This window comes from Drosophila grimshawi, unplaced genomic scaffold, assembly GCF_018153295.1.
Source record: "Drosophila grimshawi isolate 15287-2541.00 unplaced genomic scaffold, ASM1815329v1 contig_1369, whole genome shotgun sequence".
Classification (NCBI taxonomy): domain Eukaryota; kingdom Metazoa; phylum Arthropoda; class Insecta; order Diptera; family Drosophilidae; genus Drosophila; species Drosophila grimshawi.
Window position 1 is genome coordinate 1584294 of NW_025062891.1, and position 16202 is coordinate 1600495.

The 16202-nt window shown below is 33.5% G+C and overlaps 3 protein-coding genes and 1 long non-coding RNA gene across 9 annotated transcripts; 1 reads left to right on the forward strand and 3 right to left on the reverse strand.

Moving 5' to 3' along the window:
- Positions 1 to 55: 55 nt before the first annotated feature.
- On the reverse strand, positions 56 to 1555 carry LOC6560256 (pancreatic lipase-related protein 2). The gene is made up of 7 exons (XM_032734533.1): positions 1455 to 1555; positions 1330 to 1390; positions 1129 to 1277; positions 990 to 1062; positions 745 to 920; positions 349 to 682; positions 56 to 219 (listed from the first exon to the last, which is right to left on the reverse strand). The coding sequence occupies exons 1-7, from the start codon at positions 1456 to 1458 to the stop codon at positions 123 to 125; spliced, it is 894 nt and encodes a 297-aa protein (XP_032590424.1). The 5' UTR covers positions 1459 to 1555; the 3' UTR covers positions 56 to 122.
- Positions 1556 to 1920: 365 nt separating this feature from the next.
- On the reverse strand, positions 1921 to 4124 carry LOC6560014 (nucleosome assembly protein 1-like 1). Its single transcript, XM_001987002.2, has 5 exons — positions 4028 to 4124; positions 3230 to 3336; positions 2694 to 3165; positions 2306 to 2635; positions 1921 to 2245 (listed from the first exon to the last, which is right to left on the reverse strand). The coding sequence occupies exons 2-5, from the start codon at positions 3313 to 3315 to the stop codon at positions 2024 to 2026; spliced, it is 1110 nt and encodes a 369-aa protein (XP_001987038.1). The 5' UTR covers positions 3316 to 3336; positions 4028 to 4124; the 3' UTR covers positions 1921 to 2023.
- An 828-nt stretch (positions 4125 to 4952) lies between these two features.
- LOC6560015 (solute carrier family 12 member 6) lies at positions 4953 to 15837 on the reverse strand. 6 transcript variants are annotated; one of them, XM_032734191.1, is made up of 22 exons: positions 15673 to 15746; positions 14504 to 14633; positions 10969 to 11160; positions 10750 to 10883; positions 10601 to 10683; positions 10257 to 10359; positions 10056 to 10161; positions 9868 to 9997; positions 9681 to 9799; positions 9401 to 9619; positions 9165 to 9321; positions 8843 to 9102; positions 8528 to 8780; positions 8100 to 8462; positions 7846 to 8032; positions 7570 to 7785; positions 7402 to 7509; positions 7097 to 7150; positions 5844 to 5936; positions 5326 to 5459; positions 5127 to 5266; positions 4953 to 5045 (listed from the first exon to the last, which is right to left on the reverse strand). In XM_032734191.1, the coding sequence occupies exons 2-22, from the start codon at positions 14613 to 14615 to the stop codon at positions 4954 to 4956; spliced, it is 3255 nt and encodes a 1084-aa protein (XP_032590082.1). In that variant the 5' UTR covers positions 14616 to 14633; positions 15673 to 15746; the 3' UTR covers position 4953. The 6 variants fall into 6 exon arrangements, with proteins under 6 accessions (XP_032590082.1, XP_001987039.1, XP_043072358.1 ...); XM_001987003.2 differs by lacking the exon at positions 7097 to 7150 and having other exon boundaries at positions 15673 to 15813; XM_043216423.1 differs by lacking the exons at positions 14504 to 14633; positions 15673 to 15746 and adding an exon at positions 12966 to 13097.
- Positions 14924 to 15317, forward strand: LOC116804968. The gene is made up of 2 exons (XR_004364959.2): positions 14924 to 15026; positions 15116 to 15317. It is a non-coding gene; the product is annotated as an uncharacterized LOC116804968 (long non-coding RNA).
- Positions 15838 to 16202: the final 365 nt, after the last annotated feature.

Here is a 16202-nt window from a genome sequence, read left to right on the forward strand (position 1 = left end):
GATCACATCAATAAAAAACAGTCAAAGTATATTATTTAAAGTATATTTTTTCTAGTTCACTTTAGGAAACTGCGTTAATTGATAGAAATATAAATATAATTTATTTATACTTTGTTATAGCTTTATCCATTTTGCCTTGACAATAGTTGCAGCTCTTTTTTTGATAAATTGTAGGGATAATGTAAGCTGGTGGGCACAAAGATTTTTCCAGTAATCTGTCTAGAAATCAATATAAATTCAAGAGAAATATACAGGTCAATAAGAGTTTAAGTCTAAGAAAACGTGTTAGTCTCAAGGAAGACGTTAACTTAAATACTACATTATTGTACTTGGTTCGTTGTTACTTACTTATTAAAGTTTTCCTCATATCCCACCGTATAATCATTAGGAATTTTAGCTGACTGAGTAAACGAAATGCAATCAGTGGGTGGAGTTTTTAGCGCATAAAACGGATAATCAAAGGTATTAATATAAATATCAACGCATAAGCCATGACTTCCAAGATGAACTTGGCTGGCTATCGAAGGCTGACTAAGTCCACAGCTGCCCAACATAATATTCCTGTGGCAAGAGTATATTAGAGTTCCCTTATCACGACTTGAATGGAAGCATTGAACATATTTGCCAGCTTTCGAGTGATCAACAGTAATTGGATCAAATCCAGGACCAGCCATATCACAAGCTAATAATTGTACGAATTAGCATCATTTAGGTATTTAATGATCTGGTGTTTTGTATATTTACTGTCGATATTTTGTATAATAAAATGTGGTTGTAAGGATCGTCCGACGGCTGAAGCTAATTGACCACCAAAGCTGAAACCAAACAAATATGCCCGACTGGGATCAAACCCATATTGAAATAGGGAAATTATGATTGAAACCAGCGCTTCGGTTATATATTGAAAATTGGCGTATAACCTAAAAATAGGTGTGAATAAATTAGGCTTTCACTTGTTTCCGATATATATGTACATATAAACTACATACCGCATATAAGATGACTTGGCGACAATGCTATAATCAATGCATATTATACATCCTCTACGATAAAAACTTAAGCCTGAAAAAAGATACATATGTCAAATATATGCTACACAATCATAGCATAGTTTAAACTGATACTTACGGTCAATAAGTGCAACTGCCCATTCATCCGTACAACTTTGAATCCATCCATGAAGTATAATCGCAAATTTTTCTGACGGCAAACAACCGGAGCTTTCCAATGCCTTTACATTGAAGGGAACAGGCGTTTCTAATGTTTTTGTATTGTTTCTATCCAAGAATATTTATTATATCCACGAATATATACATATCAGTTACTTACTTGTAGAAATGCAAAAGCAAGGTTTTGTGAACATCAAGTTTTAATGATCTAGGTTGGTAAACTTTAGATATTTATTACGTTTTATTTCAAATATACTACATGAACTACAATATTTATGTACATACTCATGGATTCGTTCTGGGCATGTTTACGTACATGTTTCAGATCCAACTTGGCATGAACCTTATAAAACAAAAATGTCCAAGTTGTTAAAAATATGAAATAAATTAATGGCTTCCCTTTTAAGTATGTCATTACAAAAATGGTATATTTGTTTAAAATTTTAAAAGCTATTTATTAAATATCAATTTAAACAATATACAATACAAGTCAAGTATAACATCGTTTGGGAAATAATCAGTAGTTTGTAAACACCAAAAAAGTTCTCTATCGACTAGAACTATTGTTTTTTGTAACAAATACGATCGAAAATCGATGCCACAAATGTTGTGAGGAATCAGAGTTATCGATAAAATTAAAACTGCGTGCTCAGAAGCTTTCAAAGTGTGACGTCACTGTACACCACATTTACGCGCCAAATGTGGCATTTTCGATTGCGCAGAACAGCACAGAGTAGCGAAAAACATGTAATTTTACTTTCCTTGAAATTTTAATTCACCAAAAATATATTTTAATTACATATACTTATCATACACAACTTTATAAAGTTGAAACATCAAGATATTATTATGACCTACTGATTGGGACAGTCATTTGGAGACTGTTTTTTGCTACCAGCAGAGGGTTTGCTTTGACCCTCATTCTCGTCGTCATCGTAATCGTCTTCCTCGTTTTCAAATTCCTCCTCATCCTCATCGTCCTCATCATCGACAATGTCGCCCGTGTAGTAAAGCACAGCTTTCGGTATAATTCTTGCACGCAAAAAGTGTCCGATTTCAAAATCGGTTGCCAATATCTATGCAAGAAATATTAAATCAAAAGCAATTCATATTGAAACAATTAAGACTTGACTTACTTGCTGCGATTCATCATCGATCTCGTCTTTACCGTTTTGAGCGTCTGGTGGATTGAAGAAGTTAAAGAAGGAATCTGTAGGAACCTGCTTGACAATTGTGCGCACAGCGCCACGTTCCTTATGCTTCTGTTTCTTCCGGATGGTCTTCACCGTCAGATTCATTTTCTTGTGCCAGTCGATGGTGCAACCTTTGCATTTGAAAATCTCCGGGCCCTCGAATGCAAATGGATCATCTGGATCGACTGTAGACTTCAGGAGGTATTGCTTTGTAAGCACAGTATTTGTGAAATAATCATTTTTATCGAAATGAAACTCCAAAGTGTATGAGTGCTGAAAATATCAAAACTGTTATACATTTTCTAATTAAATCTATTAAGTGTGTACATACTTCATTGTCGTATTTGATGACAATATCCGTAAGTTTACGAATGGCGGGCTCATCGTGAGTCTGAACCATTTCCGACAAGATAGCCGTGTTGCGGAACACGGTCAGCCAAAAATCAGGAATGCCTTTGGCATCCTGAGGCATACTCTTAATATTCTTTAGGGACTCGTTTAAGTCTTCACGACCTTCTTCGCCATCGTTCGGCTGTTGTTCCGGCTCCTTCCATTTGGGTTTCTCCTCCGTTGGATCAATGGTGCCGACAACAATTTCCTTGCGCTTGTCGAACATGGGTTGATATTTCAACTGGTACTTCTTTTCCAACTTGTAAACCTCCTCAAAGAACTCGGCTTCGATTTTTAAATGTTCCAATTGCAAGTTCTTCAGCACGGTTATCCGGTTCTGAACAGGCAATGGAAGGGATTTCACCAGTTCCTGCAAGAACTGTCGCCTCAGCACCGAATTCATGTAAGCCGGCCTGCCAAAATGATTTTTTTTTAATTTCAATATGCACATTAAATTAGGGAAATAATTTTAATTACATGGATTGGCAGTCAGAGTTTGACTTCTCATCATCGACTTCGTTGCACGACTCTGCATCGATATTTCCTTCTTTGGGAGCATCCATTCTGAATTAAATGCGAAAATTCTGAAACGCACATTTGCATGTAATTAAATACATAAATAATATATAAAAAGACATGTAAATTATAAATTCATGTATATATTATGTTCACTTTGTGTAACATACAATTTTTGCACCAAGTTCTAATATGCGCATTAATAAATTGCACATGAATTGCGAACATTATGATGGAAACAAAGCCTTTCATTTGGTGCACAAAAAATGTAGACTTCTTGGCGAAAATCGTCAAGTGGTTAACAATTTGTGATTAAACCTTATTTTTTTATGTTAACATTTAAGAAATTAAGAAACAGTGGTTGACCCTCCACCCTCTTTGTCAACTCTTCTACAACACGTTTTTGCATTTTTTTCGCAGTAGCCCACAGACTAGACATTTTATCACTTGCACGCTTGTATATGTATATAAGCATAACTATACTTAACTGACTTATGATAAATTTCTGATGAATAAAAAAGAAAAAAAAATCCAATTAAATATGTGCGTACATACATACAAGGGCTATATACTAGATACAAGCGTACATTCCTGAACAGTAAGTAAAACACGTGTTAGCTGTTCTTATTTGAGCAAAAGCATGTGAACGTCGCAGTTACGTTTCTAAACCAAACATTCAATTTTTAAATGTAATTTATTTTCAACATACACTTAAGGAAATTCTCGCAATGAAAATTAAACAATTTTTTGGGGACATACCTTTAGACAAAATGTTCAAACGAAGAGCACGCCGCAACAATGTCGACCCAAAAGAACTGGCTGACGTTCACAGGGTTACCCATGTAAAACACAGGGTGCTTTAAAGCTTTTATATATCAGGGAAAATATGAATACTTTTAATCTGTCATATGGCTGCGTCAAGTTAGCTGCGATATGTTGTTGTGGTATTAAATCACGAGATGATGGTTTCATTTATATACGTAGAAATTATTGAGAATACACAAATCATAAACAGTATAAGCAACTAAGATAATAATAAACAATACAAGATATAGGAATCATAAATTTGTTTAATTCCTACAGCTGCCCTCAATAGCTATTTTCAACGAGCAGAGTGACACTCTATTGGATCTCCGTTTCTTGCTTCTCTAATGATCACGTAATATTTTCTTGGGTGCACTGAGCAGGTATCCAATGGTTAGATCCATATAAAAGATGATAAAACTCTGCACTAGTGCCAAGCCAAAAAAAACTACTACATACCCTGAACCCCGATTTCAAATGCATGGTTAGCTTGTTGATAGTTTATCAGTTATATCGATCTCTCAATTTTATTTTGACGAAACGTCCTTTTGCTATGCGTGTTATTAAGTTTCTCACATTTGGCACAATACAAATTATCATAATCGATACAAATGTGGAATATTCAAGCATTCAAAGCATTCATTCGTGATATTCCTTCATCTCTTCCAAGCAATTGACGGTACCGTAAAACAACCAGTCATTAAAAAACAAAAAACATTTTAATTATTGTTACAATTTTTGATATTTTATTTACGTAAAAATAAAATATTTGGACATATGATTTAATATAACAAATTAATAATAACCTTCATTTAAAAATTTGATTGATTCTTAAACTTGTCTAATGTTGCGAACTCTTAAACACCGAGCGATTAATGCCCTTAAGAGTAAATTGTTATTACTTCACGACCTCCTCCACGAACCATTAATACTTTCTCAAGACCCTCTGTTAAGACTTCCAGGAATTCCATATCTAATTATTGAATAAAAGAGAAGAAAAGAAATACGTCATAGCCAAATAAAAGATAAGGAGAGTTTACAATAATGTACTTACAATTGCTTTCACGTTCCGCTCTCACTTCCCTCGGAGGACCTGGTAAATTCATTATAACCAATTGGGCATCTTGAGACTTTTCCACTATAACTTCATTCAGTTTTATTGCCGTGTGCATACGACGAACATTGAATTCATCCCTGTACAAAAAACGTAGTTAAAAAAATTTGAATAGTTAAGTAAGATAATGTGTTCGTACGGTTTCACACTGGATTTCATGTTTTCATCAGTTTTCTCTGTTGATTCATCTTTGTTAGATGTTATATCAGGTGCATCCGCGCTTTCAGGACCATCTGAATCAATTGAATTACGTTTCTCTTCGTTATGAGTATCCTGTTTGATTTGAGTATACATAAGAAAGGAATTGTTCAATATCCATAATAAACTTTTCTCATTTACAACCGTGCCATTTTTAACAAAAACAGAATTTTGTAATCGCACTGAAAATTTAAAGGAATGAAAATTAAGTAAAACAAAAAAAAAAAATTAAGAATAAATAAAGAGTATACGATGGTAAGCTTTGATTTGGAAGCTTTAGTTTAGCTTACGACACCTGCTTAATGGCAGATAAAATATATAATATATATCTGCAACGTGTAATATCTATTTATCTTAAGTTTAGAACCGAGAGCTTTATTTTTGGTTTTAATTTGTTTTATATGTGTTTTTTCTTGGTTTAAATATGTGTTTACAGAACTATCTTTTAAGCATACATACGTGATTTTGTGTTTCTTCGATGGTAGGATCGGCAAACCGAACCCTCGACGCTGTTTTTACGGCGTCATAATGGTGGTCTACAATTGTTTGTACCTGAAAATGTTAGCATAAAGTATTTACATACTTATACATACATAAGTCCTTATGTGTGTAGTGGAAATACTAATAACCAATAACTTAAGCCTTATGTTGAACCCTTGGTATACATACATACATGATCATAATTGTGATCGATTTTCATAAGTTGATGTGTAAAAGACGACCATAAAATGTATTATTTATTATTAATGTTCAATCTAAGTTTGAGTCTTATCGTAAAGAAATCAAAGCATTTCTTTGCTAGAAATATTTTTGAATAGTGTATTACCATGGCTTCAACATATGAATATATACTTTATGCCACGATTGATTTTGTTTTATCATAGGTAGATAAAAAAGTATTTTTGATCTTATTATTATTAAGAGTATCTCATTACCGGCTGAAATCAGATGGAAACAGTCTTGAATATATTATTAGTGACTATAAGACTCAATCTACAATAGGTGCCCTTAAAGCGTTAAGAGAAATTCATTGATTTTTAGAAGTTTTTTTCTATTGAGGGGCTATAGGTCTATATCTAGGCTATGCTAGCCCCTAGCGGTTATACATGAGTATATGCTCCAATTTTAGAGGGTGAAAAATATTGCGTTCTTACGGACGGATGGATATTGCATAAAGCTTTTATTGGGTGCATACATACACACATATATACTATACTATACTCTTCACAAAAGATCCGTGAACTTTCCTATTTGCATGCCGAATATGGTTAGAAACAATAATGGGGATGCGTGCTGCCCTACGAACTTTCAAATAACACATGCAAAATAAAACTGGTGTTCCAAAAAATAATGATAGCTTTATGTCAGGATTGTCCATTATTTTCGAGGGCTAATAGTGTAAATAAACGGACATATACATATGTAGGTAAATATTAAATTAATTCGACTGCTTGTAATGATTGAGACCTGAGGTGCCAGAGATAGAGTAATATATCCTTATCTATTTCGTAGTCAAGATGCAAACAACTACCCATAGTTTATATGGACATCAATAAATTTGGTCATTGTGTCGTATGTGTAAAAAATTTGTGAAAGCAAGCGAAACATTTATATGTAATGTAATAATTATGATGTCAATATTGATATGCATACAACAACACTTAGATATCTGTATACGTATATAAATTCTATATTCTTGATGTTAGCTTTACCAAAGATAACTTATTATCACTGGGAGTTTCCTTAAAATCCATTATAGTTTGAACCTTTGATCAAATATACAGAGTTTAAAATTGTTTATTGATCTCAATAGATATTCGATTTTTGTTTTGTTTTTTTTTTTTATGAAACGAACGATCAGAAAACAAAAGAGTTGTAAGAAAATTATAGTTTAATGTGCGAACATAAAAATTATCCGATTAAAGGTATATATCAGATTTGTACTAAATAAATGCCATTTGAAGAAGTTGAATGGAAAAGAAAAGAAACCGAAACTTGTGAATATTAAGCAACTTACCACTTTGGAATTCTCTTTTTTGTTTAAACCTAATGCTCTAAGCATTTGATTGCGCTGTTCCATCATTAAAGTTCTCTCATAAGTGTATGCAGAGATATCGCTATTATTCTGATGTTTAAAAAATATTATTAATGGTTTTTTTTTAACAAATTTGGATTATGGATTTACCATTTCAACTACTTCAACATCTGCTTCAATTCGCAAATGGTACAGGAATGTCTTTAGATCTTTCTTCATTTGGATCGAATTATCTTCGATTTGAGCAACGGTAAAAATGCGTAGTTTGCAATTACGCCAAGTCCTGTGCTGTTTTAGCAGGAACGGCAGCAACATAAGCAAGCCACCGTCATGAACAATCCACCAAATATCAATGTTGCCACCAATCTTCAAGAATAAAATGATTGGTTATTTAACTAACTCATATAGCTATTCATATTTAATTACTTTGTGGTTTGATTCTGGATAGAAGTTGATTCCTTTTGGAACAATCAGTGCCATGTGGCATGCGGCAACAGTACGAACTGTTTGAATAAACGTCTTCCAGCTGTATCGTCCCTCTTGTCGCCAGCTATACGGCCAACCAATGATCACGGTATTTGGCTTCATTCCACCCAATCCAATAGTTTGAATGCTGAGTTATTCATAATCAATTAAGTGAACTATATATTTATGTGTATATAGAATGTGAAAATACTTACACTGAGCTTAGGCCCTCACCGATCTCTTGGGCAACTAGAACATCACAAAAACCCTTAACTTTCTCATCTGTCATGTATTTGCGTAGTGTGGTTTTTGCATCAACGGCTTTATTTGTTATTTTTGTGTGATCACCCTTTATCACAGACACACAAATTGTCAAGCCTTTGCCAGCTTTCAGCTGAGTGGCAAAGGAGAATATTTTTCTATACTTTGGTATTAGGTTGTCATTGAGTTTTGAAAGCACCAAAATTTGCGGACGCCAATTTTTGGTATGTGGTGGGCCTTCTTCAAGACGCTGAAGTGAGTATCTGGCTGCAGTTAGAGCCATTCCACGAATGCCATCGCCCCATTCCTTCTCGGCACTGTAAGCAAACAGTTTAGGTATGATTCACTCTGAGAAATAGAGAGCCAAGTAAAGAGATCATACCCTCGATATTCGATGTATTTGTATATAACGACCGCCATGCCCATGGCAAGAAGTGCAAAATACCATGATGTCATTATCATAACCGATATACACAAGGTAAGTCCGAGCAAGGATAAGCTCCAATGATAGAACTTGAACCGTGGTCTCCAATTGGGCGTCCTTAGCAATGTTTGTACGGCACAGGCCAAGTTTACAAAGCCGTAGCACATGAGGAAAAACATGGATAACAGTGGAGCAAGTAGATCAACGTTACCTTCAGAATATTAAATTATTAAATAATGCAAAATATATAGCATTTCAAAAAAATATGCGTACCCAATAAAATTCCGCATTGACAAATTACAATAGTTAAGAGCAGAGCCCTTACCGGCTCTCCACGATTAGAAGACTTTGCGAATGGTGCCAAAAAGGGAATAATCTCATCTTTGGCAATAGCTTGGAGTAAACGGGGTGCTCCCGTTAAACTTTGTAAGCCAGCACCTAGAGTAGATAAAAACGATCCAATCAATATAACCCATTGGTTCGGCCACGCAATGTTTGCCACAACTAGCTTTCCGCCAATTGACTGTCCAAATCTGAAAATGAAATGAATAGATTATAGATAGCAATGAGATGTAAACTATGATAATATTCTCACTTGTCTCGAAGTAGTAGATTATCAACAGTGCCAGCAAAAAACAAAACACTTGTTAAATATACAGTACTAGTCGTTAAAATCGCACAAATTGTGCCTATGGGAATACTCTTTTGAGCGTCAGCCAGATCGCCAGATCGATTTGATCCAGCCATGATGCCTAAATACATATACAGAGAATATATTATCAATATGTCAATATGTCAATTTGCGTGTGCAATATAAAATATTAATCATACCAGTGACAGATGGGAAAAATATGCCGATGAGCAGTGTAAAGGATGTCGTTATATCAGCCATAATTTGATTATATGATTGACCTCCAATATTTTCAATATCAACGGAATTGCGACCGTATGCAATAAATTGTCCTTTCTCCAAAAATGAAGGCATTATATTGTCGTAGAAAACGCCACTGGCAAGACCCTTAATACCCTTCACTTTGGTCACATTGTTATCTGTTTGTGAATAATATTGAGTGAGCGTATAATTATACGACAATTAATAATTAATAATTACTTTGATAGTACTCGTCACATTTGTGATCCGGACAATACAAGTCTTGTAACATTGGATCCTCCTTTGTGCAGTTCTCGAGTGGGATATCTTTTAGAACGCGTTTTCCCAGCACACAGAGGCTGGAAAAACATCAAACGAAAGTTAACACCACCAACATACTTATTACATTATTTTATAAGTCACTTACTATAACTTTTCGTTGCCATTGATATTGTCAAAAATGCCAACATATACGGCTATTATGGAAAATATTACACAGGCCAAGGCAACCGTTGCGAACTTGTTGACAAATTTGACGCCCAAGAAAACAATTAAGCCTAAATACAAATAATATTCATCAAATGTATCTAGGAGTCAGATCTTATATTCACTTACCCATGAATATGAGTAACAATGTACCATAAACTCGGAAGTTATTATACATGGCTTCAGCGTCTTTGGTGAAATCCCCAAAAATGGATGCCCAGGGTGCCATATAAGTCTATGATATGAGCCAGTGATGATCAATATTAATTAATAATATATATATCTACTATAATATATATGTAAATATATCAATAATCAATTTTTTCTTACCAATACGATTTCAACAGCGCCCACAATGTACATTGCAGCTGCCAACGTTGTCCCCGTATAGAACAGCATCCCCACAGCCCCACCAAATTCAGGACCAAGTGATCTATATGGATAAAGAAATAAAATAATTGTAACAATTAGAAACTGAGGACAGTAATCGTAACTTCTTTAGTGCTCTTTTCGAATCTCTTATATGATATAATATAATACTTTAATACATTACTTACAACTTACAATATTAATTATTAATTACAATATTGTGTGTTTAGTGATTGTATTGTATAATTTCGAGAAAGTAGCAAAGATATTTAAAATATATTTTTCATTATAATTGTAAAATTTACCGAGATATCATAAAATAGCTTCCTCCTGCCGGCACCACTCCGTTTGTTGCAATGGCTGACATAGATATCGCAGTTAGCATCGTCTAAGTACGGAAATGTACCTTGAGTATCTTAAAGGGTATAAATGAATATACAAAAGATAGTCTTACCACACAGCAGCAAGTCAGCACAATTAAGAATCCACAAATTGCTCCAGCTGTACCAACAACCCATGTTAACCGAATAAATAATATGACACCAAAGATGTTCTGAATGCATGGCAAAAACACTCCAATTAAAGTTCCTAGAAAAGAGGGATTTCAAGTAGAAATATATAACTAACTCTGTTATAAAATTGAAATGTAATCGAGTTTTCTTCTGAAACGTACCCATTCGAGCCGATGGCGGTGGTGGCTTTGCATCTGGGTCGGTGGCCGCTGGTATCGTGTTTTCATAATTGGCAATTGATGAAATGAATGTTGAAATGTGTGGCCTGGTCTCCAAGTCATCGTCGTATAGGTACAAATTGGGGTCGATTGTTGATTTCTGATTTTCCTCTGCACTGTGGACATCACGCGAATCTACAACAAATAATTTAAAACAAGGAAACATTGAATGGTTATTTTAGCGCAAAGTGCAAACAGCGTGTAGTTTATGTAATTATATTATTATAGGTAATATTATAATAATTATAAATATAGTTATAAATATTCTGTAAATAATCTATAATCATTTGAATCGTTATAAATCAGCTCAGCGATCGGCAGCTATTTCGTTGTTTTGCGAACTGCGCTAAGAAAACCATTGGGCGAAACAAATATATAGCGGGTTAAATGTAATAAAAAGTTCTTCCTTGCTTTAATTTAGTATTATGGTTTCTTAATGTCTAGGACCTAAGCATAAGCAAGAATGTAAAGTTCGATCGTTGCAAACAGCATAGGAACGATTAGAAAATCACAAGTTCATATTCGGGTTTGATCGATAATTGTTTGATCATGTTGGAAATCAACTGAAACTGTGAACGTTGATCAATTATTATCACTAATTCATTATGGCGATAGTTAAATATGAATAATAAATCAGATTGTCAAGTTAAAACTTGAAACTTGTTTTTAAGACCGCATTTTCTGTCATTTAAATAATACATAATTTTTTCCAATTGAATACACTTGTAGATGATCTTATAATTTCATTTAAAAGAAATGTCTCCACAACTGTTTATCGGATTTTTTTTTTATAACTATATGCAAAGAGCTACATCAACTTCAAAGAGTTTTAAGAGACATTCACATATACTGTCCCCCTTTCTTACTAAATATTTAGCTACTCAAATGTAGAATATTCTGTTAACAGTGAGACCTGAAACATATAGCATAATAAAAGTATTTTTTTAACAGTAAAAGAAAAAACAATAATTCGAACGCCGAGCTAAAATATAGATGTCAGCAAATGAACTGCGGTTTACAAGGGTGTGTCATCTTCAGTGTTCTTTTTTGTTCTTCATTTGTATGCTAAATCAACAGCCAAAAAAAAAAAAAAATATAATAAACAGTTCTTAAAGTGTGACTGAAAATAAATCGAAATTATGCAATTAAATGTGCACGAAGGATTTCCTTGAAAATGTCAAGTATTTTGTGCATTTTTTTGTTCTGTTCCTTTTGATAAAAAACAAATTTTTACCAAAATTTATTCTCTCAAAAAAGATTTTATATTACATTTTTCCTGACAACTAAAAACACGTTAAAGGTAGCAGCTTCATTTACATAGCAAAATAAAGAGCTCCAGTTAGGAGCAGTTATAAATAAATAAAAAAAAAACGCAAAAATTAATTTGAAACGTTGAATGCGAAATTTATAGCTGCTTCAGGTTTGTGATCTTAATTTAACATGTCTCCTCAATGTTTGTATTGTTGCAAAAATAATAAAATTATGTTTTAAAGTATCAAACTAAAAATACTTTCGTTTTTCTGTTAATATGTTTTTGTATATGCATAGAAATTGCGCTCCACAGCTGCAGATGAAGGCAAAAGGCACCAAAGAAACCTGTATATAGAACTATTTGCAAAATGCTCCAGCTGATCTTTATCCGCATAAGCATAATTTTGAAATATGTATTCAAGAAAACAAGAACAAGGAGCCCCACATTATTACCAGAAGGAAGAAAAACATATATTAAGTGTGAAATCGTAGCAGCGAACAGAATGGGAAACTGATGTTTTCATATTCGACAGGTATATTAACAAATTAGCATTAACATGCAAAATAAAGGGATATAAATGAATTTAGGTATGGAATATGTAAAATGCATATTAGCAAGGGCGTACACATATTCTAAGGCAAATATCCGCTCTGCATATGAGCGGCATCAGCATCGCGATTTTTCATACCTGACTGTTTTGTGTCGAGTGTTGTTCCATTGTGTTCTGATGGCGTAATATTCGTTTCATCGGCATCATCTTTTTCACTATTACATTGCATGTTTAACACTTCTCTCATATCACGTTTCTCACTTAAAATTAGCTAACACTTTTGGGTCGTCATACGAACATAAATTTGTTTAAATAATTATAAGAGTTAATAACATGTTATAAACACATTTATAATTCAAAAGACCTTCAAGGGATGACAATACAATAAATAATAAGCGCTGGTAAATATCTATAATAGAGCGTAAAGGAATTCCAAAGGCTGCAAATTAAATGGGGGCCTCATTTACATAAATCAGTTTTCAATGTTCAGTACATTTTTTCGCTTTTCTCTTTGTTAACTGCAAAGAGATTCATCCTACCTAGGACATGAAACAGCAAAATTTAGGTCAAGAATAATAAGCCTGGTAGGATTAAAAAGCATATGAACAAACACTCAAGCAAAAAGGTATTTGCCATATAAAAAATAGCAATGCAGTTGAATGATTATTATAAAATCAATTTGAATACACGACTGACTTTGATTTTTAAACGCACTTTGTTGTTAGGTATTTAAACAATTATTACAACTTTTTGGCAATTGTTGGTGCTCTGATGGGAACTGATGAGTTTTATGTAACTATGCATGTTATTTTGTCATTTAATTGTAGTTGATTTTATTTTTTTTTATCGAGTTTAATTGATTTAAATTGTACTATTTTTTTTAAAATGTGGATTAATAGAAAAAATTATGAAAACTGTTTGTATGCTACCGAATAAAAATTATGTTGCCCAGGACTCTCAGCATTGAAATCGAGATGAAAACGAAAGCTTTTATCTACACGCAAAATTTCACCCCGTATTCTGAGCAAAGGACCAGAAAGAGAGAGACAGAAGCAGAGAGAGAGAGAGAGAGAGAGAGAGAGCCAGATACTGGCATACCTATAGATATATATATACATTTATGTGTATTACGGGTCTGTATTTGGACCAGCCTCACCATATTACAGAGAAAGTCCTCTCACACAGCATCAGCAGCTAAAGCCCAAAACTGTTTAACTGCTCTCGAAAGCTTTCCACACTTGGAGCTTTAATGTGCAGGTGGCGTTAAATGTGTCACCGGGACATCTGGGACGCACATATGTAAATGGGCATGTACATACCAGTAAATACATATAAATATATATATGTTATGTATGTAGACTTGTACGAATTAAATGCATGTCTGACAAAATGATGCTTTAATGTTGGGAGCATAATAAAGCCAGTTATTCGTGATGAGTTTGTTGTCAAATGTAGTTTACGATTTATTTAAGCGAATTGTATTTTTAATGCGTACGAGGTATAAAAATCGCATTTAGGGCAGGTCAAAATTACCCACTGCCATAACTTCGTGAAAATTCAACCAATTTTTCACGGGTTTTTCATTTAGATCATGGTTTTACTTCTAGATTAAAACTAAAATTTTGAACACATATAAAAATTTTATACTTATTTATAATTACAAAAATTTTAATTACCTTGTAACTCATCATGAGTATCTCCTAGCAGTTTGCCACTTGCCGATTCATCTTGAAGATAATCCAATACAGTCTCTTCGTCTGTTTTTGTCACTTGAAATCTATCTGGCATGCTTGTTTTTTATGCGCTCTGCAAATACAAATTTAAATTATATAATATATATTTTGCTAAAGCTAATATTCTTGGTTCGATTGGAATAAATTTAACATACAAAATGCGTATGCATGTCCGATCACGTAACTGAAAGAAAATCAAAATTAAATCAAACGGCTGATTCCGTTAACATTTTTTGTGTGACCGAGCTGTACCGATTATTATTTAAATGATCACCCTGCTATTTATATGTATTATATATGTACACCAGCTGATTTGTTATCGATCATTTTGAGCGCCACAAAATCAAAAATCATTAGACATGTGTTCTAGAGTTATTCAGAATTAAAACACTGCTCAAAAGAGACTCTAGATGCTCGAAGCTTAATTGATACCAGGAAACATCTACATAAATGCATATGTAAAAGGGTTTGTATCTGAAAAATTGTTCATATGATTTCTTACAATGTTAAGACATTAGAAACGGACATAAAAATGCAAATAAATGTTCTTTGCAGACAATCCTTTGTAAACAGGGTACATCTTCCCGCTCCAGATTCGGCAAATACTCGTGCCACCCTGTTCCCGTTGTCATCTCTGCCAGCACTGGCGCTAACAGACAGGTTGCTTAGGATTAAGGCTAGTCAAAAGTTATGTAAGCCAGCTAAAAACTTTATTGGAATAAATGTCACATGACCGGCCGCAGCATATTCAGACGTACAATTTATGACCACTTGATAACATTGTCTCAACTTTACTAGCTTTATATATATATATATTCACATATGTATGTAGTTAGTGTGCACTCTGTATATATTTTCCACACGTATAGCGCATGACATTTGTATGTGTGAATGTATGTGGACATTAAAAAAATTTCCACAACAGACAATCTATTAATTGTGAACTACTTGAGTTGATGAATTCATGTATGAAGTAATTACATATGCATACGCCAAAATGCACAATACACACACACACAGATGCATATATGCATACACAGCAATATGAATTGTAAACATTGATATTGCATACACGTAAATATGTTTTGAATGTACTTTAAATGGTTATTTACTTGTGAAAGCGCCTTTTTTCAAGGTTAACGATAACCGGAAAATGTTGTCAACTTCTTGCGTTGTAATGAAAAAACACTTTCAGCCTTGTTGATCTGCTTTTCTTAATATTTTGTGAACTTTTCAATTGTACGAATAAAATTAAACTATCATATTGAAGGCGCATGAGTAACAGAAAATAATTTTCTACTGTATATAATTTGGAGTCGCGAGTTGGGGGAAATACTGTTGCATTAAAGAAAAAGTAACTGAAAACATATTTAGCGTATTTAGCATGGGATACCGATTATATTTTAGACAAAAAAAAACAAACATAATTCACTGACACCCATACATACATACATAAATACAAACATACATTCAAACATGGGCATATATCACACACGTACATTTGTAGATTTGTAGATGTATTTATATTCACATACGTATGTCTTGTCATTAAGTCTTCGACCATCAATCGAAATTTGTCGGTGCATACATACATTAATATTATTACATATATACATACATTGGTTTGTTATTAAAATACATT